Below are 26,308 nucleotides of genomic sequence, written 5' to 3'. Positions count from 1 at the left end.
TCACACTGTTATGCACAGGGTTGACATGAGGCTTTTGGGCAAACCGATTCTCCTGGACAACCTCCAATTTACATGATTATTTTTTAGGGCTGTCAAGCGATTAAAAAATTAATTTTAATCGCATTAATCACACTGTTAATATACCATTTATTTAAATAGTTCGGATATTTTCTACATTTTCAAATATATTGATTTCACTTACAACACAGAATACAAAGTGTATAGTGCTCACTTTATATTTTGATTACAAATATTTGCACTCTAAAAAACAAAAGAATTGAAAAATACTATTTAACCTAATACAAGTACTGTAGTGCAATCTCTATCATGAAAGTGCAACTTACAAATGTAGAATTTTGAGCAAAACAATAACCGCACTCAAAAACAAATCAATATAAAACTCTAGAGCCTACAAGTCCACTCAGTCCTACTTCTTGGTCATCCAATTGCCAAGACAAGTTTGTGTACATTTGCAGGAAATAATGCTGCCTGCTTCTTGTTTACAATATCACCTGAAAGTGAGAACAGACATTTGCATGGCACTGTTGTAGCTGGCATCACAAGATATTTATTTGCTAGATGCACTAAAGATTCATATGTCCCTTTATGCTTCAAGCCACTATTCGAGAGGACAAGCGTCCATGCTGATGACTGGTTCTGCTCAATAACCATCCAAAGCAGCGTGGACCGACACATGTTCATTTTCATCATTTGAGTCAGTCACATGCCACCAGGAGAGGGTTGATTTTCTTTTTTGGTGGTTTGGGTTCTGTAGTTTCTGCATTGGAGTGTTGCTCTTTTAAGACTTCTGAAAGCGTGCATTACACCTTTTCCCTCTCAGATTTGCAAGACTCTTCAGACTCTTAAAACTTGGGTTGAGTGATGTAGCTATCTTTAGAAATCTCACATTGATACCTTCTTTGTGTTTTGTCAAATCTACAGTGAAAGTGTTCTTAAAACGAACAACGTGCTATAACATGAAATGTGGGTAAAACACAGAATAGGAGACATACAATTCTCCCCCAAGGAGTTAAGTCACATATTTAATGAACACATTATTTTTTTAACAAGCATTATCAGCATGGAAGCATGTCCTCTGGAATGGTGGCCGAAGCATGAAGTGACATACAAATGTTTAGGTTATCTGGCATGTAAAGATCTTGCAAGGCCAGCTACAAAAGTGCTACGCAAACGCCTGTTCTCACTTTCAGGTGACATAAACAAGAAGCGGGCAGCATTATCTCCTGTAAATGTAAACAAACTTGTCTTAGCGATTGGCTCTACAAGAAGTAGGACTGAGTGGACTTGTAGGCTCCAGAGTTTTACATTGTTTTGTTTTTGAGTGCAATCTGTAAAACTGCTGCCATCACAAACTATGGGTTGGGTTTTTGCATCCTTCACTCCTGTAAGGAGTCCCCATTGGCTCTGGTGAGAATACTCCTCTGAGTAAAGATTATAAGAGCAGGTACTACAGGTATGTCTACGCTACGAAATTAGGTTGAGTTTACAGAAGTTGGTTTTTTATAAATCATTTTTATATAATTGATTGTGTGTGTCCCACTCAAAATGCTCTAAGTGCGTTAAATGCATTAACTCGGCAGAGTGCTTCCACAGTACTGAGGCTAGTGTCGACTTCCGGAGCGTTGCACTGTGGATAGCTATCCCACAGTTCCCGCAGTCTCCGCTGCCCATTGGAATTCTGGGTTGAGATCCCAATGCCTAATGGGGCAAAAACATTCTCGTGGGTGGTTCTGGGTACATGTTGTCAGGCCCTCCCTCCCTCTGTGAAAGCAACAGCAGACAATCGTTTTGCGCCTTTTTTCCTGGGTTACTTGTGCAGACGCCATACCATGGCAAGCATGGAGCCTGCTCAGCTCAGTGTCACCGTATGTCTCCTGGGTGCTGGCAGACGCGGTACTGCATTGCTACACAGCAGCAGCTCATTCCCTTGTGGCAACAGACAGTGCAATAGGCCTGATAACCATAGTCATCCTGTCCTAGATGCTCTTGGCCGCGTCAGTCAGGTCGGTCAGGAGCGCCTGGGCAGACATGGGCACAGGGACATAAATAGGAGTGACTTGACCAGGTCATTCTCTTTAGTCCTGCCAGCAGTCGTATTGCACTGTCTTCTGGTGAGCAGCCAGGAGATGAGGATGGCTAGCAGTCCTATTGCACCATCTGCTGCCAGCCTAATATGTAAAAGATAGATGGAGTGGATCAAAACAAGAAATAGACCAGATTTGTTTTATATTCATTTGCTCCCCCCTCCCTCGCTCCATCCCTCCCGTGAAATCAATGGCCGACAATAGTTTCGGTGAGGTCTGTCAGGGGCACCTTGAAAAGTTTAATGGAGATTCAGTCCTGCCTGGAATACCGGGGGGAGGGATGGCTTAGTGGGTTGAGCATTGGCCTGTTAAACCCAAGGTTTTGAGTTCATTCCTTGAGGGGGCCATTCTGTGTGACGGTTGTTTTTGTTTCTTCTTGATGTAAAGCCACCCCTTTTGTTGTTCTTAATTCCCAGTAAGCTAACCCTGTAAGCCATGTTGTCAGTTGCCCCTCCCTCCATCAGAGCAATGGCAGACAATCGTTCCGCGCCTTTTTTCCGTGCAGACGCCGTACCACGGCAAACGTGGAGCCCGCTCAGATCACTTTGGCAATTATGAGCACATTAAACACCACATGCATTATCCAGAGGTATATGCAGCACCAGAACCTGCCAAAGCAAAACCAGGCGAGTAGGCGACATCAGCGCGGTGACGAGAGTGATGAGGACATGGACACAGACTTCTCTCAAAGCACGGGCCCGGGCAATGTGGGCATCATGGTGCTAATGGGGCAGGTTCATGCGGTGGAACGCCGATTCTGGGCCTGGGAAACAAGCACAGACTGGTGGGACCGCATAGTGTTGCAGGTCTGGGACGATTCCCAGTGGCTGCGAAAGTTTCGCATGCGTAAGGGCACTTTCATGGAACTTTGTGACTTGCTTTCCCCTGCCCTGAAGCGCCAGAATACCAAGATGAGAGCAGCCTTCACATTTGAGCAGTGAGTGGCGATAGCCCTCTGGAAGCTTGCAAACGTCAGACAGCTGCCGGTCAGTCGGGAATCAATTTGGAGTGGGCAAATCTACTGCAGGGGCTGCTGTGATGCAAGTAGCCAGCGCAATCAAAGATCTGCTGTTGTCAAGGGTAGTGACCCTGGGAAATGTACAGGTCATAGTGGATGGCTTTGCTGCAGTGGGATTCCTTAACTGTGGTGGGGCGATAGACAGAACCCATATCCCTATCTTGGCACCGGAGCACCAGGCCGGCAAGTACATAAACCGCAAAGGGTACTTTTCAATAGTGCTGCAAGCTCTGGTGGATCACAGGGGACGTTTCACCAACATCAGCGTGGGATGGCTGGGAAAGGTACATGATGCTCTCATCTTCAGGAACTCTGGTCTGTTTCAAAAGATGCAGGAAGGACTTTCTTCCCAGACCAGAAAATAACTGTTGGGAATGTTGAAATGCCTATAGTTATCCTTGGGGACCCAGCCTACCCCTTAATGCCATGGCTCATGAAGCCATACACAGGCAGCCTGGACAGTAGTCAGGAGCTGTTTAACTACAGTCTGAGCAAGTGCAGAATGATGGTAGAATGTGCATTTGGACGTTTAAAAGCGCGCTGGCGCAGTTTACTGACTCGCTTAGACCTCAGTGAAACCAATATTCCCATTGTTATTACTGCTTGCTGTGCGCTCCCACAATATCTGTGAAAGTAAGGGAGAGATGTTTATGGTGGGGTGGGAGGTTGAAGCAAATCGCCTGGCCGCTGGTTACGCACAACCAGACACCGGGGTGGTTAGAAGAGCACAGGAGGGAGCGCTGCGCATCAAAGAAGCTTTGAAAACCAGTTTCATGACTGGCCAGGCTATGGTATGACAGTTCTGTTTGTTTCTCCTTTATGAAACCCCCTCCCCTCCTTGGTTCACTCTACTTCCCTGTAAGCTAACCACCCTCCCCTCCCCCCTTCGATCACTGCTTGCAGAGGCAATAAAGTCATTGTTGCTTCACATTCATGCATTCTTTATTAATTCATCACACAAATAGGGGGATAACTGCCAAGGTAGCCCGGGGGTGGGGGAGGAAGGAAGGACAAGGCCGCACTGCACTTTAAAACTTAAAAACTTAAAAAATTTAAAACTTTATTGAATGCCAGCCTTCTGTTGCTTGGGCAATCCTCTGGGGTGGAGTGGCTGGGTGGCCAGAGGCCCCCTCACCGCATTCTTGGGCGTCTGGGTGAGGAGGCTATGGAACTTGAGGAGAAGGGCGGTTGGTTACACAGGGGCTGTAGCGGCGGTCTGTATTCCAGCTGCCTTTCCTGCAGCTCAACCATACGCTGGAGCATATTAGTTTGATCCTCCAGCAGCCTCAGCATTGAATCCTGCCTCCTCTTATCACGCTGTCGCCACCTATCATCTTCAGCCCGCCACCTCTTCTCGCATTCATGTTGTGATTTCCTGCACTCTGACATTGTCTGCCTCCACGCATTCGTCTGTGCTCTGTCAGTGTGGGAGGACAGCATGAGGTCAGAGAACATTTCATTGTGACTGTGTTTTTTTGCCTTCTAATCTTCGCTAGCCTCTGGGAAGGAGAAGATACTGTGATCCTTGAAACACATGCACCTAGTGGAGAAAAAAAAAAGACAGTGGTATTTAAAAACCCACATTTTATAGAACAGTGGGTACACTCTTTCATGGTAAACCTTGCTGTTAACATTACATACATAGCACATGTGCTTTCATTACAAGGTCGCATTTTGCCTCCCCCCACTGCGTGGCTAGCTCCTCCCCTTTCTCCCCACCGTATGGCTAACAGCGGGGAACATTTCTGTTCAGCCACAGGCAAACAGCCCAGCAGGAATGGGCACCTCTGAATGTCCCCTTAAGAAAAGCACCCTATTTCAACCAGGTGACCATGAATGATATCACTCTCCTGAGGATAACACAGAGATAAAGAACGGATGTTGTTTGAACGTCAACAAACATACAGCGCAATGCTTTGTTCTGCAGTGATTCCCGACTACGTGCTACTGGCCTGGTGTGGTAAAGTGTCCTACCATGGTGGACGAAATAAGGCTGCCCTCCCCAGAAACCTTTTGCAAAGGCGTTGGGAGTACATCCAGGAGAGCTTTATGGAGATGTCCCTGGAGGATTTCCGCTCCATCCCCAGACAAATTAACAGACTTTTCCAGTAGCTGTACTGGCCGTAAATGCCAGGGCAAATTAATCATTAAACATGCTTGCTTTTAAACCATGTATACTATTTAAAAAGGTACACTCACCAGAGGTCCCTTCTCTGCCTGGCGGGTCCAGGAGGCAGCCTTGGGTGGATTCTCGGGGTACTGGGTCCAGGGTGAGAAACAGTTCCTGGCTGTCAGGAAAATCGGTTTCTCCGCTTGCTTGCTGTGAGCTATCTTCAACCTCCTCCTCCTCATCTTCCTCGTCTCCAAAACCTGCTTCCGTGTTGCCTCCCACTCCATTGACTGAGTCAAAGCACAGGGTTGGGGAGTGGTGGCTGCACCCCCTAGAATGGCATGCAGCTCATCATAGAAGTGGCATGTTTGGGGCTCTGACCTGGAGCGGCTGTTTGCATCTCTGGTTTTCTGGTAGGCTTGCCTCAGCTCCTTAAGTTTCACACGGCATTGCTTCAGGTCCCTGTTATGGCCTCTGTCCTTCATGCCCTGGGAGATTTTTACAAATGTTTTGGCATTTCGAAAACTGGAATGGAGTTCTGATAGCATGGATTTGTCTCCACATACAGCGATCAGATCCTGTACCTCCCGTTCGATCCACGCTGGAGCTCTTTGGCAATTCTGGGACTCCATCATGATCACCTCTGCTGATGAGCTCTGCACTCACCTGCAGCTTGCCATGCTGGCCAAACAGGAAATGAGATTCAAAAGTTCGTGGGCCTTTTCCTGTCTACCTGGCCAGTGCATCTGAGTTGAGAGTGCTGTCCAGAGCAGTCACAATGGAGCACTCTGGGTTAGCTCCGGGAGGCCAATACTGTCAAATTGCATCCACAGTACCCCAAATTTGACCCAGCAAGGCTGATTTCAGCGCTAATCCCCTTGTTGGGGGTGGAGTAAAGAAATCTATTTTAAGTGTCCTTTAAGGTTAAAAAAAAGGGGGGGGGGGCTTCATCGTGTGGACAGGTGCAGGGTTAAATCAATTTAACGCTACTAAATTCGACCTCAACTCCTAGTATAGACCAGGCCTAAGTAAAGTATCTATGCAGGGTTGCTTTATAATTGTTTTACAAGGCATCCTGATTCAGATGAACTTGGTTGCTCAGATACTACAGGGGTCATATAAGAACTTGTACAGAGTTTGGGCCAGATTCCCTGGTCTACTAAGGCTACTTTATTCCATATAAGTAATGTAAAATGGCTAGAGATAGGTGGTGAATTCTCCTTGCATATGGAAACTTCACTAGTGGAGGCAGCTCTGTCCCCTTCTGTGGCAGTGGCCCGCCTGACCTTATGGATGTGAAGGTGTGTGTTCTGGAAGGGCATAGAGGAGCAGACCTTTTCTATGCTTGATCTTCTACTGTTATTATGAACTTTACTCCAGTGATGGAAGTTTGAATAGGCTCCCTGAGGCTGCAACTCTGCACTATGGCCAAGCAGAACTTGTTTTTGTTTTTACTTTTACCTAGTCCCTGGAATTATTGTGAAGGGCTCTATTCTAGCTCCAGGTTTCTTCTAGAGATCATGGTTTTAGTGGGGAAGTCCAATATCTTAGAAACAATAGGCTCATTTGCCAGTATAATAGTACAGAAATATCTGGCTTGATTCATCAATATTAAGGAAGACTGAAATTCAGTGTAGCTAATCAATCAGAATGTGCCAACTTCAACCCTCAAGTGACTTGTATTTGGCTCAAAATCTGCAATGCATGTCATGTAAATTGTTAAAAAACCCTTACTTGAATGACTCATACACAATTTAGGACTCACTTATTGTTTAACTGTACTGTTAAAGTCTTTTAACAGAGAGGAGATGGTGGGTGGTCAGTGTACTGTATTGTGAGTCAGGAGAGCAGGGTTCCATTCCCAGTTCTCCCACTGTGACCTTGCACATGTCAGCTGACTACTTTGTCTCTGTTTCCCCAGCTGTAAAAGGGGAGTAAAGCCCTTTGAAATCTGCAGATGAAAAGTAATACATATGAGATATTTCTATGATTCCCAAACAAAAAAACTGCACTAATGGGCTTTTGTTCTTAATTAATAAAAGACTTACAAAATTAACCTTTTAGAATACTACACTCAGACCATTAATGCAGTAAAGTAGAAAAATCTTCCTGGACAAAATCTCACTTCAGACCTAATCCTGCAAGATGATCTGCACAGGCAGACCATTACACCTGTGCAGAGCCTTAGTGGCTTCAGCTTGGAGCACTGTTGATGTCAGTTGACATCTGTAGGGGACTGACAGTAGGTTTGGGGTGTTAAATACCATAGTGATAGGTGCTATACAAATGTTAGTAAATGCACATAGCTACTTTGAAGTTCAGAATATTGGATTTCCTAGCACCAATAAGTTAAATATGGTGAGTGCACAGTATTGTACAATGAAATTAGGAAAGTCTAACTTCTAAGGAATGGCATAATTGCTGAAAGGGCCATTTCAGGCAATTATACCCAGTTCAATGCAGCTACCTAAACCTATCAGGTAGGTCCATAGCAATTAGGACAACTAAGCCACAAGGTCCAAATCAGACTGAAATCAAATTTTGAAATATTGACATTTTCTGCAAAGCAAAAATTCTAAGTTTTGCCCATCTGCTATCAGGTGATAGTGCTCTCTGTTTATGTACTTCTCCAGGAATCCCAGTGCTAGACAGACTTTTCCATGTGGGTTACAAAGACCACCTTGTGGCATATATTTTCACAGTTTAAACACGGCAGTTGTGTCAAATAAAGCACTTGGTGACCATTTTAAATATGTATTTTGAGAAGCTTTAAAGATATTTTTCTCCATTTTTAAAAAAAGCTGCATAATATTAATTTGCTTAGCTGAACTGTAGGTGAATTATTGTAAAATGACAGTGATTGGATTAACATTTCTCACAGAAGAATAAAGATTTTCCTCTATAATAACCTGTAATCTCTCCGGGCCCAATAACTTGCTTAAATATCTTGAACTCTTCCTTTTCTAATAGCTAATATAGGATATATTTATTATTCATCTGAGAAATTGTACTTGTAGTATATCGATTTTACATACTTACAATTTAAAAATTATTCTTGTAATACATTGTCTTGATTGCAAAATAGAATTAGTTTTAACAGCTCTAAGATACTCACATGCCATGTAGAATTATATTACAGTACGTAGTTTTACTTGTATATGTAAACTCCTATAATGACCTGTCAAACACTTTTTATTTACTTTTACAATAAACTGATCCAATATTCACAAAGCATTAAACCATTGTCCTCTGTAACCCCTTTCCCTTTCAAATAAAATCCCACAGAAAAGAGTCTAAGGCTATGTTTACATTGGTAACGCTACAGCAGCACAAATGCTCCACCGTAGTGTTTCATTGAGACACTGTCTATGCTGATGGGAGGGGTTCTCCTGTTGGTGGAGTTAATCCACCTCCCTGAAAGATGCTAGCTAGGTCAATGGAATAACTTAGTACGATCTACATGGGGACTTAGGTTGGCTTAACTATGTCACCCTTGGGTGTGGCTTATGTGACCAACATAGTTAAACCAACCTTATTTTCTAGTGTAGACCAGGTTGTATTCAGGTAAGTTTGTGCAGCTCTCTGAATTGCAAATATACCACCGTGAGGCATGGCTGGATGGGAATGAAATTGGTAAGTGGGCCCTACAACTCCTGCTCAGGTCACTGAGCCACAAGACATTGTCACTCAGCCCCAGTCATACCCACAGGGCTGATATCCTTCATATCCTGTGTGTCCCTCTCCTTCTTTAGCACTGGCAGCATAGCTGGCTCACATGCCATGCTGCTATAGACACCTTTAATGTTGTCCCCATTAAATGTGGAGGTGGAGCGGATGTTATAGCTGAAGAGGGGGGAGTTTATGCTGATGGATGTGCTCTATATGAAGTGGAACATACCATGTAACATGGGTACTCCTTGACTCTGTCCATCACTTTCTCTCCTGTCAGCTATGCCCATAGATTTCTCACTAACTCTATGTGGATCCTCTGATCTGCCCATCATTCCCACTTTGAAGTCCTGAGCTAACACAGGCTTTGAGTTGTGAGGGAACTAAGGGAGGGTCATGGTTGCATCGCTCTTTATGCCCTCTTATGGGGGCACGAGGAGGCACAGAGTGCATTTGCTGCCCTGCCACACACTGCTACACAAAAGATGCTGAGCTTGCATGCATGGGGCACATGGGCACCTACTGTGAGATCCACATTCACTGCCACATCTCAAAGGGTTGCTGTTGGGTTACTAACTGTTTTTTAACAATAGGAACAAAGCATTTTGAAAAAACGATTTTAAAACAGTCTACATGCATGTCTTCTTACCTAAAGGCTTACCAACCCGACAGTAGCATAGGCAGGTCTAGTTTCTTCAAACATTCCAGCAGGTCCTGGGTGTCATTCCAGGGGTGCTGGAACAGTTTTTATAGCGGGGGTACTGAGAGTCATTGTAAGCCCTGTATATAATGGAAGCCACTTCAAGCCAGGGGGTGCTGCAGCACCCCCCATGCCCCTAGTTGCAGCACCTATGTGTCATTCTGCTTTTGCCAAACAGTTCCCCAACAACTTCCTTCTCTCTGGAGAATGAGTCCTTCTAATCCAGCCAGAGTTCCTTTGTTCTTGTCAGTTCCCAGGCTTTTGGCACTGCTAGTCCAAGCAAGCTCTGTAGATATGGTGCATGTCTATGCTGCATTTGCGTGTCTGGTAAAACCAGAGGGGAAACTCTCCCCTATAAGATAACCTATAGCCTAGGACAGTGGTTCTCACACTTTTGTACTGATGACCCCTTTCACAAAGCAAGCCTCTGAGTGCGACCCCCCCCCCTTATAAATTAAAAACATTTTTAAAAAATATATTTAACACCATTATAAATGCTTGAAGCAAAGTGGGCTTTGGGGTGGAGGCTGATAGCTCGTGATCTCCCATGTAATAACCTTGTGACCCCATGAGGAGTCCTGACCCCCAGGCTGAAAACCCCTGGCCTAGGGCAATGTGCACTGAGCTGCAAGCCAGGAGAGCATGAATTCTACTCTTTCACTGACTGCTGTTAATATTTCTGTTGTTAACTTCTTGTTGTTAACCAAGGCTTCATATTCCTACCTTAGAGGGAGGTAACTAATATTCACTCATTTTACAGATAAGGTAAGTGAGGAATTGCACAAGGTCACTTCAGGCTGAGAGGGAATGCTGAGACTGTCACAGTGATATGTTTACTTAAATTCTAACCATTTTAAAATTTTGCTAACTATATTTCATAACTTTATTTCCAGCTCTTGCCATTACATCAAGCAAGTGAGCACAGGAATATGTTTTAATGTGAGATGTTATCTTATAAGTATCTGTACAGCATATTTTTATAATTCTGTTGGATATTATAGCTACTTACAGTCTCCGTTTTCCCTTCTCCATATGGGATTTGTTTCCCCACAGTACTTCCTCTTACTTCTCACATCAGCATCTAGAAACACTGTATTAACAATGTGGTTGTGGTTCTTGAGATTGCCTGTCAACATCACTTAGTGTGTCATAAATAGTAGGATGAATGTGTTGTTCCCTGGGAATGCTGATAATCCTCTTCACCAAGTCCCAACAATCTTGAAGACACACAACTGAAACATTTTAGCTTTTCTATAAATAAAGATGAAATAAAGTAATGGTGAAGGGTGAGTGTTGAACTGGTCTAAAACTATAAACCAGCCTTGATATGTGCTAAGAAAGAAACTGTTCAGTCTTTGGCAGTGTGTCCATTCCTCAGATCAGTACAATTACTTGTTAGGAGCAGAATTCATTTATACATTGTCCTTTTCAGTTCCTTATTTCATAAATAAAGCCAAACTTTTGCTCAAATTCCAAACATTTATAAAGTCAATGAAATATTTCACCATGAATCTAAACAAGGCTCCATGTTCTTTTTACACATACGTAATTGAAATGACCATGTAAAATAAGTCTCTAGCTAATCAGTGGTATCTGCAATCAGCCAAACTTTGGCTGATTCCCTTTGTACGCTTTTTATTTGATTTTTTCATTATGTTGAGCAACACCGTAAATTATGCCAGTTATTGGACTGAGAAATTGTTGTTAATGCACTGATTTATTTATTGTGTTAATGGTCCATGGAAATCTGATTAGAGCCTTAAAACCACTGGGGCTGATTCACTGTTCTCCTGAACCTCTTGTATTTATTTATACCAGTACAAACAGCACGCAAAATTATTCCAAATCAGTGGACTTGATATAAATGGCTATACAAGGTGCAGGGCAGATGTGAATCAGGCCCATTGACTGTTTTGGCTCTTTTCCCATCGATAGAGCCTGATTTTGCATCATCGAGCTCAATGGTAGCAGAGTCAGGGCTACAGTTTCAAAATTTCAGTTTATATTTGAGTAAGATGTCAATTCATGTTTCCTCATTGGCTTGTTGTGTTGCTAATTTGCCTCCTCTAACAGTTGAACCAGGTAACTATATTAATTGATTCTAATTAATTTAGAACCATATCTGAGTGTGTTTCTTTTTTCTTTTTTCTCTTTTTGAAGCCTGAGATGGCTGCTGCACTGAAGCGCACAATAGAGGCTTTGATGGAGAGAGGAGCAGTTGTGAGGGACTTGGAAAACCTGGGAGAAAGATCACTGCCATATAAAATCTCCAAGCATAATCAAGATCACAGAAGAGGAGGGTATGGTCTATATCAGATCCCTTAAAATCCCTTCAATCTCTTAAAATGTAAACATTTATGGTGGCTGGTTTGGTCTTTTCTGTGGGTATCAGTTCAAATATGTAGGAGATGGGTAACCCGAGTAAGTATCCTATGACTATTGGCATATAACTTGTAAAGCACTATGAGTTCTAAGTATGTTTATCTTGTGCGAGTTAGTTTTTATTGTAAGTCCATCAACCACAGTGCTGCAAATAGTCTTGTTTCAAGTGTCTAAACAAGCTGTATTCTGATGGTGTGTCTATGCTACAGTTAAAAACCCTCGACTGACCCGTGCCAGCTGACTTGGGCTTGTGGGGCTCGGGCTGTTTAATTGCAGTGCAGATGTCTGGGCTCATGCTGGAGCCCAGACTCTAGGACCATGCTAGGTGGGAGGGTCCCAGAGCTCGGGCTGCAACCCGTGTCCCAACATCTACACTGCAGTTAAACAGACCCTTAGTTCGAGCCCCGTGAGCCCAAGTCAACTGGCACAGGACAGCCGTGGATGTCTGACTGCCGTGTAGACAAACCCTGAGAGATATCTTCCACAGTAAAGACTGTGCTTCCTCCTGGATGCGTAATTTTTTTCCCCAGAAGCCAGTGATAGGACTTCAACAACAACAGAATCTATTGACTGTAAATGAGAATGCCAATACTAATTGGCGGTAGTGATTTTTTTTTTTTATTCTAACATGTCTGAACTGTTAGCTGCCATATGTGCCCTGTAAGACATACTTGTTCCCATAATGCTATTTTTTATTAAAGAGGACTATCTGTCTGCATAATTTGAGGGAAGTATAATAATGACTCGATTATTTTGGGGATAATTTTTGCAGAATGCTTTTATGTGATATACTGCATTATTATGTTGAATATAAACTCTCTTCCTGGATGCAGTGAGAATGTAATGAAGATTTCATCCTTTTGATTGCTTAACCCTGTGCTTTGCTGCTGTTAAACTATTTGAGACTACCTCTGATATGGATGCTGCTTCTCTGAAAGGATTGAGAAATGTTGCTAGGCAACGAGTATTATATAGTGGCTGCATACAGTACTCAAAATAACATTAAGATACATTTTTCTTAATATTTTTCACATAAATATGTGAAATTTGATGGCCAGCCAATATGCAAACTAACCTTTGGCTAGGCTGGGTACATGCAAAGGGAAAATCACGTACACTTTGAAAGATGCATGTTTAAGCTGCATAGCCTTTCTCAACTTCTTTCCCCACGTTTGACTCACAAATTCAGTCCCACTTCAGAAGACCTTTTTATTCTCCTGTGTAAAGTCAGAGAGGTGATCTCTGCCAGTTTGAGGGGGAGAAACAAAACCAGCAAACAACTCCTCCTCTCTCCCACTCAAACAAAACCTTGAAACCTCCATGAGGTGCATATTGCTAACCAAAGCAACAGCGCTGTATGACCATCATCTTCCTCCTCCCTTCCTTCTTGGTGTTTGTAATTATCACGCACTGGCGCATTGCCTAATCCTGGAAGCCATTAGTCCAGTGTTTAGTCTCATTGTCTAAACATGAAAGTAACTGTTCACAGGATCTAGCAAATAAATTGTGGCCTCTTCAGCTCTGGGGCTGCATTTTCTGTCACTTGCCATACAATGTTTCTGGTGCTATATACAATTGCACACAAACAGCTATATTAAAAGAACATTGAAATCGCAAAGTCAAGCACCTAGAAGTAAGGAAATAACAGAATTAAGTTTGCCTGTGCAACCTTAATTTGTCTCCTGTCTCATTCAGTGCACAGGATGGACAGTGAACACTGAATGAGCAACTATTCAGTGTTTTAAGTTTTATTCCCATTGTTCAATATATGGCCGCAGACCTGATTTACTGCACACTATCCAAACCGTTTTCTGAATACAGAATTATTAATTTCCTTGTGGGTTTTCCCTATGGCACTCAACACTGTAGTATTTGAATGTTTCACAAATATTAATTTATCTTCACTCATCTCACAGGATGTTGTGGATGGTATTATCCCCATTTTACAAATGGGGAACTGAAACACAGATAGATTAAGGTCAAAAGTATCTACTAATTTTGGGTGTCCAATTTGAGATGCCTAGGACCTGACTTTTCAGGGTATTTGCATTATATATTCAAGCACAGCTCCCATTGACGGCAGTTGGAGCTGTGAGCGGTCAACACTTCTGCAGATCAGATCCCAGGGTTAAGTCAGGCTTCCAAAAAAATGAGGAACACACGATTAGGGACCACCTGTGAAAAAGTTTGGTTCAAGTGACAAGCCCACCATGACGTAGGAATTCTGTGGCAGAGGTAGGGATAGAATCCAACTCTCCTGGGCACTGTTCAGTTGTCTTAACCATGAGATTTCCCGTTCTCTTCCTGCAATCCCCATTCATTATACACCTTTCAACTTCTGCAACAAATGATTCAGGGGTCCTAATAAACAGCAGCCTCCTTTACTGCACAACCCAGATTCATCCCTAGAGCAGGTCCATTCTGTGCACTGAATGAGGCAGGGGTCCTATGATATATGATTATGTAATTAAAGACTATCATAATGCATAGGCATATAAGCACAAGGAGGGACAAATTAAGGATGCACAGCAACCATAGAAGTTATCTACATGATGAGATAGTGTGCTGCAAGCCAGGGTAAGTGCGCTGCACTAGTGTGCCACATTCGAGTTGTGGCCATGGGCCTTGCTACTGTGCACTAGAAGTTCCATAGTGCGTTTTGCTCCTTATCTCAGTCTAACCCTTTCCTAGTTGCTTGTCCCATTCTCCTTGCCCAGTTATGCCTCCTCACCCAAGCTGTTTGCTAGATCTGTCTTCCCCCTCTCCTCTGCTCCTGTTGCTCCCCCCCCCCCCCCACTGGTTCCTAGCCCCAGTCTCCTTGTCTAACCAACTCTGTCTTTCCCCCCATGAGCCAACCTGCTCATCCTTCTCACTTGTGTCACCAGCTCCCAGGGCCAGTCTCCCTTTCCCCACCCAGTTCCAAGTCCCAGTCTCCCTGCCCAGCTAGTCCCAGTCTCAATTTCTGCCTGTCTCGCCCATCCTCTAGTCCTAGTAGTCTTGTCCCAATCTACTCCTTTCCCTCTTCCCTGTCCGACTTTTGTCTCCTCTGCATTAGAGTCAGACTGTTTACTCCTCCATGCTGCGTGGATGCCAGCAGTGGGGATATTGAGCACAGAAGGAGAGACAGGCTCCGTGCCCTCAATTCGAGTACCCAGCTCTTCACCCATGTGGTCCTGAACTGGAGCATGCTCAGTGGGGCTGGTACATGTGCAGTCACATGCAGGAGCTATGAGAGGCTCCAGCATGCTCAGTGCGGATGGAATCATCAGAGATTTTAGCTGTTGTACTCTAAGAAGTCTCTACTGAGCCAGTGCAAACAACAGTTTTTCAGACTTAACTTGGCCTCATTTGCTTGGATTTCATGGCAAAAGGCACATCCCTGCCAAATTCAAGTGCCTGCTCCAAAGCATGGGAGGCTAGAGCTGTTCAGAGAGAGGTTTCAAGAATTTTTTAACATGGACAAAACAACATATTTTTTTTCTTGGTCTTGTTAGAAGTGTCTGAATGGTTTTAGCTAAAATAAAATAAATAAATAACACAAACACACACAACAACCCTCAATTTGAGGCAGACACTGAGCATGTAAAATTTCAGCCCAAACGGTTTAAGTTTGAAAAGGTTGTGAGCAACTTAAAACAGGGTCTGTACAGTGAGTAGTGTTAGGCAACCTTAATAAGAGGCAGTGCTGTTCAAGCTGTGCCTATAATAAGCGGGAGTGTGTCCCTGGATGTACCCATGTACTGTGATTGTTCTTCTGTAGCAGATAGAGCTGTGCTGCAGTACTCATTTGTGGTGGATTATTGATGTGCCATCAGATATTTTCTGTGTTTAAGACCTTAGGTAACTCAGGTAATTAAGTAAATTCTAGGAATAGGAAATAAAAGCCAGTTCTTTATTCACCTTTTAAAATCACTTTGTTCCCTCCCTATAACACTTGTAAAGGTATTTAATTGTTTTATTTAAAATGGTACAGAGCGTGAAAACCACAGTAGTTTATCAAAATATTACAGTGAGCTAAATCTACATCCAGCAACCTGTCTTTTATTAAAAAATCTTAAATTAATCTTCCCTTTAATAGGCACTTTTTGAATGCTGTTTAACTCTTCTGTCTCATTAACTTGGTTTTAAGTGTCACAGCTCCATCTCTCATTCTGCCAAAGCTGTTTATGAAGGAAACTAAAAGGCTACTATGAGTGGCGTAGGTCAGTGCTACTCAAAGTGGTGGTCTGTGGACCGGTGCCGGTCCATGAGCCATCGACTGCCGGTCTGGGCGCACATTGGAAAAAAAAATTGCCGGTCCCCCACATCAGATAGCTTGAGAAGCATTGGTGTAGGTGGTATTATGTCTGGTAAGAAGAGACGGATAGGACAGAATTCTGAATCTTTCGAAGCCTTGCGTGGAGGTTTTATGTGACTCTTGGTAAAGCTAATCGTTCAATTGATTGCTTCCCTTTGTTTCCAGATGCTTGTGGGCTTGGGATGTATGCTGAATCCACTCACCTTTGGCCTCCTGGCTGGTAAACAGTGTGAGAACTCCGACAGTAAAACATTCATAGTGTAGGCCACATTTTAGCAGAGATTTTCCATGGGAAACAGTCTCCTCCCAGTGACCATCATATGAACCACCTGCCTTCCAGTTATAGAGGCATAACGTCCCTGTGCCAGCTACGGGGAGTGTTTACATGAAAAAGTAACATTAGGAAATTATATAATGGGTTTTCGCTTGTCTCGAGTGTGTTTTTTTTTTCTAGTAGGGTAAAACAGTAATTATACTGTCTGCTTTTGCTCTTTGCTTCAGCTCCCCCTCCTACCCATTTTGTTTTTCTCAATTGGAAATATTGTAGAGAGCCAGCACAGGGCAACCCTGCCAGCTCTGAACAATCCCACCAAAAAGTGCTCTATAGTCCACAGACCATAGTTGGAGCCCTCTCTGTTTTACTGAATATTCTTTTTCCATCTAGTTAATTACATTTTAAAATACGGGTAAAATATTCATGTGCAATAATAAAGCTGGGTTTGACTGAGAAACATGGCACAAAATCATACAGTATAATATACATGACAAGCAGCTAAGGTACTTAGCCAGGTTAATGTAATGCCTTTACTAAATGGAGAGGAGTCAAACAGGAAAATATTCAGAGGTTAATTGTAGGGCAGTTGTTTGTTGTGTGGATCCATAGTGCTACCATGCCACTCTTCAGAGAATGCTGTTGGTATATGAGGGGCAAACGAGTATTTTAAGAATACCCAGGGGCGTTGCCAGGTAATGGGAATTTTACAGCCAACTGATCTCTACTTATTTCAATGTTTTGATTTTTCAAAGCCCATAAGGGATTTAGACACACAATTGCCATTAAACTTAATGGAAGTTGGGTGTCTAAATCCCCTAGGCAGCTTTGAAGATCTCAGCAGAAGTGTAAAGTTACCTTGATCTTAGTAAGCAAACTGTATTTACTGTGAAAGAGTATATTGATGGTGGGGGCAACACTTGAACTGGTACAAATTCAGGGCTGTCTCTTCCTCTTAAATTTACCTCTGTGCAATCTGCTGTGTCCTTGAAAAACATCTCTTGTGCAAACACTGTAGCAGTAATAGTTTTCCCAGGAACTTGGGTGGTGTTTACCTTTATGTTTCAGGGTATAACTGAGCCTTTAAGTTTAAGTAATTGTGAGAAGATGGCTAGCAATTCATATTCATGTATATTTTGAGAGCTAGATGTATAAAATGTATCCTGAACAGAAAAACAGCTCTTTTGTAGCCCATGTGGTGGGTGAAATATTGCTTACCTTTCCTAAATACCATTTCTTAAATTTAGGAATAGTTGCAGCTTTCTGTATTCCTTTTTGTTTTTAATCATATAACTTTCTAATCACTTACAGTATCTGACCTTTATGATAAAGATATGTCATTGGGGGGCCAAAATTATACATAAGGTGAAATCCTGGCTTCATCGAAGACCATGGGACTTCTGCATTGACTTCAATAGGAACAAAATTTCACTCTTAATACCTGTAATTTCTGTTACTGTATGTTTTCCCCCTAATGTTTGGTGGGTTTTTTTTAGGCAAATTATGGCTTTTTAAAAAAAGAATTAAAATTTGCTTGTCCAAAGGATAAACATCAGCTCTGAACTGCTGGAAGCATGTGAGCTCTTAGTATGCTTTAAACATTACAAAAACTATAAATTTCTATGTGCGTGTTGGGGTAAATTTAGGAAAAAATTTGACTAAATCATTGCTGTATTGGTGTTTTAATGTAAAACTGGAGGACACTACTAATATTTAAACCCGTGGTATTCTTTATGCTAGAGAGCCAGTACATGTTGATTTGAGCACAGGAATAGGAGCCAGGAATCCAGAGTTTTAGAATCCTGCCTCTGACCCTGTATCTCTCTGTGTCCTAGAGAAGGTCAGATTTGTTAGTAGAGATGTTTTTTGTGAAACAGCACTGAACATTTTAAATTCAGTTTATCGCTGTGTAACAGAAAGGTTGGGTCCAATAAAGATCTTGCCTCACCCACCATGTTTGTTTTTTCCATAATCTGTTTGGAATTCAGTAGCTTTCTTAGCTCTGTCCACACACTCTCTGTAGAATTCATTTCATTTATTTGTGCGTTCCGCTGCAAACTATGCATAATTTTGGTTATTCATAATAGATACCATGTGCCGTTTGCCAGCTTTTTTCACCTTGTTGTTTTCTTCCTTTTCAGGTTTAATTTTGAAAAGGTAGCAGTCCTCATTTATTTGCCCACATGCCACTCAATCTTTTTTTGTTTTGATGTTTATTCCTACATGTCTCATCAGCCTATTTGTTTTCTGACACAGCAAATTCAGATTTTGCTTTTCTTGCTATATTGGCGCTCAGATACCATGGTTATGATTGGGTATAAGAAATGGAATTGAACACCTAATAGAACCCAGGACTAGAAGTCAGGAAACTTAGGTTGTATTTCTTGCTCTGCTGTTGATTCACTGTGTGACACTGGGAATATCATATGGACTGCCTTCTGGGAAGAGGATTTCAGCTTGAATAGCTCACCTGAGCTTTGGGGAGCTCCTTATAGTGGATCTGCTCCATAGCTGTTACTCCAGCCTCCTGAAGTAGTGTGACTAGCCTCTCTACCCCCTAGCATCCCCTCTTCTGTGGAGGAAGGACTACAGGATACACACAGCAGTGGGTGGCTCTGTCCCCTCCTCAGGGGATAGGATTTGCTCCTTTCATGTCTCTGTACCTCAATTTCCCAATGTGTAAACTGGGGATAATTCCTCAGAGGAGTGTTTTAACAATTTCAATGTTCTTGAAGTGGCTCAGATATTAGAAGCATTATTGTGCAAATGCCAGGTAGTGTGTTGTTCAGGGTTTCCTGCTTCTGAGTACTGTGTATTTTGAGGCTAGGTGCTGTCCTTGTACAACTTATTTTTAAACAGGCAGCTTATTACAGAACAGTATTTCCATTTGAGAGAGAGGGGTTGAATCCTTATTCACTAACCCATACCATCTGGATGTAATTTTATTTATTCTGATTTATAAGAGTAAAAATAATGAGTGTCCATAAGAATTCTCTGGGAGCCTTTACAATGTTTAAAATCCAGAGGGACAAAAAACAAACCTATAATGTGATCACAGGCATCAGTGGGGTGCTAATGCTAACGTCTAACAATGGTATTTCAAATGTCAAAATTAACTATTTCAATTAGGTTAGTTTTGGCAGAAACATCCAGTAACTCTCATTATAATGTCACCCCTCTTGTCCTCCGCTCTGAATCCCAATGGACATTCCCATCCTACCTGTAGATTAGAGCCTGCACTCTCTCCGACCCCCTCAACCTCTCCATTACAGAAGCTTACTTAGGGCATGCCACGGCAGCGCTTTAACATGGCTGTGTAGTTGCAGCGTTCGGGGGGGAGGGTGTTTTTTCACACCCCTGAGCGAGAAAGTTGCAGCACTGTAAAGTGTCAGTGTAGACAAGCCCCAAGATTTAAAGCTCCTAAAGAAAAGAGGAGTCCTAAAGCATGAGGGCTAACCATATCTAACATTCTCTCCTTTGCAGCATGTGGAAACTTTTTTGGGTAGCTAACCAGATTGCTGACCACTCAACCTCTTTCAGTTCTTCCCTTTCTCTCTGCTCTCAATCACAGTACACTAGGCTGAGAGCTATGTCCCAAGAAGATTTAAAAGCAAGCTTTGATCTAGGAGCTTCTCATGTGTCATCTAAGTCAAAGTACCCATTTGAAAACAGAGATGTGGGTAATTTTTGGGCTAAAGGTTGAAATAATTCTTGGCCTGGATATATAAGAAATGAAATCTCGCTACTTTAAGGTGCAAAAGGAGACCCCCTTCCTTTGATAGCACTGACATTTCAGCAGATAAAGGTTCTGCTGTCCTGTATTTAAATTACCCTTCTATTTACCTTAGAACAGGGTTACAAAAATAACTGGTCTCACAGTAAATCAGAGTGGAATTTTCCTGTCTTTCTCCCTGATGACTTTGCTAACTCCTAGAGAGTTGAAACTCCCATTTTCCAGCTGTGTGTGCAAAAAGAGACTGTTTATCTCCTATATTTCATGTTATCATCCTCCCAGCCTTGCTGGGGTTTTATTTTGGTCACCTGACAAAGAGTAGCTGCAATATTTGTGTGTCCACAGCTGACTGCTTTAAACGAAGAAAAACGTGAGGCTGCTGTGTGCACGATTGAACTGTAGGTTTAAATACCTACATCTGTATTCAGATACACATCTCTGACTAGCTACCTTTGTCTTTATGGGCAGGGTTCCAGATCAGCTCGTGAATCGCAGCAGCCTAACATGGTTTTTTTTTTTTTTTTTTTTGTTTGTTTAAGCACAATTAAATTAATGGAAACAAAAGGCAAAAAGACTTGTTATTCCCCCCCCCATTTATAGATCAGAGCAATTACTGCTTTCTTACGCTGAAGGAAGGATGGTTGGTATTGTTTCTAAATTGCATTCTCCCAACTGCTGCATTTTTGTGTCTTCAGCTAAAATATCTACTCTCTGAAAAAGACACAGACGTGCTGGAGCAGCTCATCCTTCCCATCCCCCACTTCTCCTTCGTTTATCAACAGTGCGTCAGTGGAAATTTCCACTGTCTGCTTATGTGTGAGAGACCACAAAGCAGTAAACCTGCCTTTGGGAGAAAAGCTACTGCAGTTTTAGGAGCACAGTAAAAGCAGCACACAACTTGCATTTAGAAATGGAATGAAATTCTGTAAAAGCAAAGCCAAAATAGCATGGAAAAGTGGGGCAGTTCATGAATGAATGTTGTTGCTAACTGCTAAAGAGCATGCAAACCTTGATGTAGTACGATCTATTAGAACTTGCTTTCCTTTCCTTTTTGGTTGGAACTATGAAAGGATTTCAGGGTCCTGCATCTTTGCTGTGGTAGTCAATATCTTAACTGAAAATAGGATTTTCCTTCCTTGGCCATGCACATCCTTTGGGAAACGTTAAAAGAGTTGTAATTTATTCCACTATTGTTAGGCTTTACCCATTGTTTTTTTTATATAAAGTCTAAAGTATGTGACTTCTCTTACTCACTGGAGATAAGACAGTATTAAGGCATTTCTGTTTTTCCAAATGTATTGGGCCCAATCCTGCTCCCCATTGAAGTCCCTGAGACTTTGCAATTAGGCTTCATTGTAGCATTCATGAGAGGAGTAGTTTCACATAACTAGTCCTATTGAAGTCATGGGGTGTAAATTGTCATAGTTCCACCTGACCTCATGCACTGAGGATCTGCCCCAAGGGGACTAGTTGCTTCAGTACAGACTACAGGATTGGGTCCCTTAAGTAGTGTCATGGGAGATTTTGCCATTCAAGCCTAATACAGGGAAATTCAGTACTTTAATTCAGTTTTCCAAATTGCAGCACTTCTGCTACAAAAGGTTATTAGTGTCCATTGCTGCACATTCATTTAGGGGCTGGGAATGCTCAGTTAAGGAAATCCTCCTTTATTGTTTTCTCCTTGTGTGCAGCATTCACCTCTGTGCAGCAGGCCAGCGTAAGACCTTTGCACCACTTATGTCCCACCTTTACCCTTAAAAGTGGCGTATAGGATATGTCTACACTGCAGCAGGGAGCGAGCATCCCAGCACAAGTAGAGAGACTTGTGTTAGCTCTGCTCGAGCTAGCATGCTAGCCGTAACAGTGCGGACAATGCAACACGCAGCTACTCAGGTTCAAGGCTGCCCAAACCCCAGGGTCCAATCTCAGGTGACTACCCCAAACCACTTATCTGCACTGCAACCTCCAAACTGCTATTTTTAGTGCACTAGCTTGAGCAGAGCTAACATGCCTCTATCTACCTGGGCTGGGAGGTTCGCTCCCAGTTGCAGTGTAGGCAGACCCATAGGCTTTGTGCTGCCCCTCCGTAGTGGGGGAATTTTGTTCTCTCTCTGTGTGTAATACCTGTTGATGGTCATGGGACTTCCTCTCGCAGGTATTTAGATTGGAGGAGTTTGTTTTCCTCATATGTCATAATATGGAAAACATAAAGAACTTTTTGTTGTTGACACATTCTCTGTACTCTGTGTTCTGATGTATATGTAGGCCCAGTTTCTCATCTTGGGTGCCTGGCACTTGTTGCATAGCTCAACACTTTTGTGAGTGTGCTGTGATGCATTGTATGCACCTGAAATTAGATTACATTAGAATCTGGCCCTTACTGTGGGGAAAAAGTACTACATGTCAGATATAATTTCCAAGTAAAACTAGCTGGTACACTTGGCCTCTGTTTGTTTTGAGTATGGATTGTTCTGGGTTTTACGTAGGGCCCTACCAAATTCCCAGTCAATTTTGGTCAATTTCACAGTCATAGGATTTTAACAATCGTTAATGTCATTATTTCAGCTATTTAAATCTGAAATTTCATGGTGTTGTAATTGTAGGGGTCCTGACCAAGAAAGAAGGTGTGTGTGTAGGGGGAGGGGGGGTCACAAGGTTATTGCAGTGGGGGTTGTGGTACTGCTACCTTTGCTTCCGTGCTGCTGCTGGGCGACCAGAGAGCAGTGACTGCTGGCCAGGATCCCAGCTCTGAAGGCAGAGCTGCTGCCAGCAGCAGTGCAAAGATAAGGATGGCCTGGTGTGGTACTGCCACCCTTACCTCTGCGCTGCTGCCTGCAGAGCTGGGTCCACAGTCAGCAACTGCCGCTTTCCAGCCACCCACCTCTGAAGGCAGCAGCGCAGAAGTAAGGGGGGCCTGGTATGGTATGGTATTGCTGGCGGGGCGCTGCCTTCAGAGCTGGGTGCCCACCCAACAGCCACTGCTCTCTGGCTGCCCAGCTCTGAAGACAGCAAAGTAGTAAGGGTGGAAATACTGTAACCCCCCTACGATAACCTTGCAACCCCCCCCCCCCCGCAACTCCCTTTTGGGCTAGAACCCCCAATTTGAGAAATGCTGGTCTCTCCCATGAAAATCTGTATAGTATAGAGTAAAAGCACACAAAAGACCAGATTTCACGGTCCGTGACGTGTTTTTCATGGCCGTAAATTTGGTAAGGCCCTAATTATATGTGAAGAAAATATGGTTCCCCTTTGTGGCTGACTCGTTTTTGCATTCTACTGAGGTATACTTCAGAGAGAGCAGTTGTCTTTACTCACATAGCTTTAATAAATGCGACTGTACAGAAGTTTTAAAACAAAAAGCTAAATGGGAATTATTGTGCGGTCTACTGTATCTTTAATGAATGCTGCAGTTGGAAACTGTCTACTCACTGTAATCGTCTAATCTTTAATAGGACTTCTGAGAGACAGCTGAGACTTCCTTTGTACTGTACTGTAGTTAAAGCCTTACCAAAAGCAAGCTGATGGATTAAAAATCCCCACAACTACAAGTTTATTTACAATGCCAAATTGCCATCTATTTCTTATCTTTCAACATGAATATGCTGGCTGCAGTAAAATCACTCAAAATATGCAAGAGCCGTGGACCTCGCTCTCTGAAAAAATTTGAGGATATGGGAATTGTATGAGGATTTATTTCTGAACACTGAAATACAATATCCAGTTGTAGTCTCTCCTCCAAAATGGGACTAGCATATGTTTGGAAGAGCAATAGACCTTACCATTCGCTCTATCCCACTGGAGTTTAAAAAGATTCCTTCAAAATGAAAAGTGAATTAATAGAACAGGATCCAATGCGTGAGTTACTTGACTTGAGTGACTGCAGAAGTGACATAGGGGCCTTAAATAGAAATGGAGCGTCCTCAGTTTTCAGAAGTTAAAACATGTCACTAATGAATACATGCTCATTTGGGCTAGCTCCAGCTCGCTCGCTCTCCTCCCTCCCTACTTCCTGCTGCTATTTTAAACTTCCACTCAGTTATAAAGTAGTGTTGGGATGGATGAAATATTGCCCATATGATATATAAGCTTTAGATGTTTGACACTGACATCTGTTCGTGAGTCCATTCTCCACATGGCAAGGATCCCTGAGGAGAAATGCATTGAATTCAAGGAGGGAAAGTGTACATTTTTTTTAACTCAAATAAATATGCAACTTCTAAATGGTGTGAAAAATACTATGTATGTAAATGTATGGAGTAAGTAAAGGCAGACCTCTGATTCCAGTTTGAGTGCACAGACAAGAAATGGTGCCCTGTGAATAGGAAAGATGCCCACTTCCATTGTTTTCGGTTGTGTAGCTCCATATAAATTGACTTACCTGTGTTTTAAATCCATAATGTTACTGAGCTTTGTTTTAAAAACAGTTCAAAAAAACAAAATATAAGGTATTCCTCATAGATAATTGGGAGTTTGATTTTACAATTCCAACAGAATGACGGTATGAATAAAAGCTTTTGCAGTGCATATATCTTATTTTATTGTATCTGTGTGTGTTTTCCATTACAGGTATTTTTTGGTAGACTTTGATGGCCCACCTACGATTGTTTCAACGATGATGGACCATTTAGGACGTGATGTTGATGTAATTAGACCTACTTTTTTAAAGCATCCAGTATCAAAGACAGAAGAATGTGGTGGCATAATCCCAGTCAACTATGAAGATAAACTATATACCAAGAAAAAATGAGTATCCAAAAGACCATATCTGAAACCTTTTTATTTTAGCCCTGCTTTCGGATACAACTGTGGTCATAATTTTTGTCTACGTACAGAGTCATCTATTGTAGTCATATGGCATCTGGAGTTAATGTAACCTTTAGCTTTCTTTTTTGTTGTTAATTAAATAGTTAATTTGTATTCTTATGTTAATAGTTGATGACTAGTCTAAAAATTGATTTGCTTTCCTCATAAAGCATTACATCTGATGAAGTTCTGTCTACCCATCAGGAGACTAAAAATAGCAATTTTTTTTTCAGTAAGATTACTTCAGACTTTGTACACAGTAGATTAAGAAAGCTCTGTTCGACAATGTATACTGTATAGCGGTATGATTTTTTTTATTTTAAACAAGATAATAAAGGTGATTCGAAATAAGCTTTGTCTGTTGTTGAAGACTATAAAAGGTGCAGGGAAATGTTACACTTATACCCTGCCATAAGGCATTCTAACCTACTCTTCTGAATATAATCACAGGGGGTTGGTCTAAGTACAAATAAACACTCTCTATGGAAGAAGGTAGATACTTCCAGATGGCAGTTCCGAGAATGACTGGACTAGTGTGAGCAGAAAAATGCAAGATATTGTCCTTTGTTTTACTATAAGATGGAGCCACCTGACACTTTACATTTAGAAACATTTCAAACAAAATAAACTAATTTTTTGGCTTTCCCCTATTCCTGTACTGATGGAGAAAACGGGGAGACATGGTAGGTATTACCACTAGAGTATTACCTGCTGGGGGTCCTCTGACTGTTAGATCCCTGAGGAAATCCCCATTTCTTCCTCCCCCCATTTACCCTGTCCTTTCATTGCATCCACCATCTTTCCCATCAAGGAGACAAGCTGTGGTTTCCTTCTAAAGTCCATAAACACTGTTGCTTACTTAGCTAGAGAGGACACTCCCCAACTGGGCATGCTGCATCTGGAAACCCTCCTCCTCCTCCCCTTCCCCCCTCACCCCCCCGGCAACCCTTGCTGAACTGGAGATCAAGAGACCAACCCAGGAACTGAACTCTGATTCCCACAGGAATTCCGAGGGGTTTGTTAGTGATATTGCTCTGCAAGTGCTCTTCTATAAGGAAAGAACAAATTTGTTATCTTGCTCCCGGAGTCTGTAGAGTTTCACTTTTTCAAAGGTGATGCTGTAGCCATAAGAAGTTTGATTAAAAATGGTGAAAGATAAGAACAAATTCTCCTTTTATTAAAAAAAAAAAAAAAAAAAAGTGACCAGCAAAAGGGGAGAA

General features: G+C 42.4%; 1 protein-coding gene across 1 annotated transcript in view; it reads left to right on the top strand.

Moving 5' to 3' along the window:
- The window catches only part of MRPS6 (mitochondrial ribosomal protein S6), a 74,478-nt gene extending 49,054 nt beyond the window's left edge, over nucleotides 1-25,424 (top strand). Inside the window, exons 3-4 of the mRNA XM_073361512.2 lie at nucleotides 11,763-11,902; nucleotides 24,852-25,424. Coding sequence (XP_073217613.2) covers nucleotides 11,763-11,902; nucleotides 24,852-25,032 — 321 coding nt within the window. The 3' untranslated portion in view covers nucleotides 25,033-25,424. The remainder of the gene's footprint in view (nucleotides 1-11,762; nucleotides 11,903-24,851) is intronic.
- The last annotated feature ends 884 nt before the right edge of the window (nucleotides 25,425-26,308 follow it).

The sequence above is a fragment of the Lepidochelys kempii genome, chromosome 1, assembly GCF_965140285.1.
Source record: "Lepidochelys kempii isolate rLepKem1 chromosome 1, rLepKem1.hap1, whole genome shotgun sequence".
In the NCBI taxonomy this organism is placed as follows: Eukaryota; Metazoa; Chordata; order Testudines; family Cheloniidae; genus Lepidochelys; species Lepidochelys kempii.
Note: the sequence above shows the minus strand (reverse complement) of the source record. Positions and strands in the feature narration are given on the sequence as shown.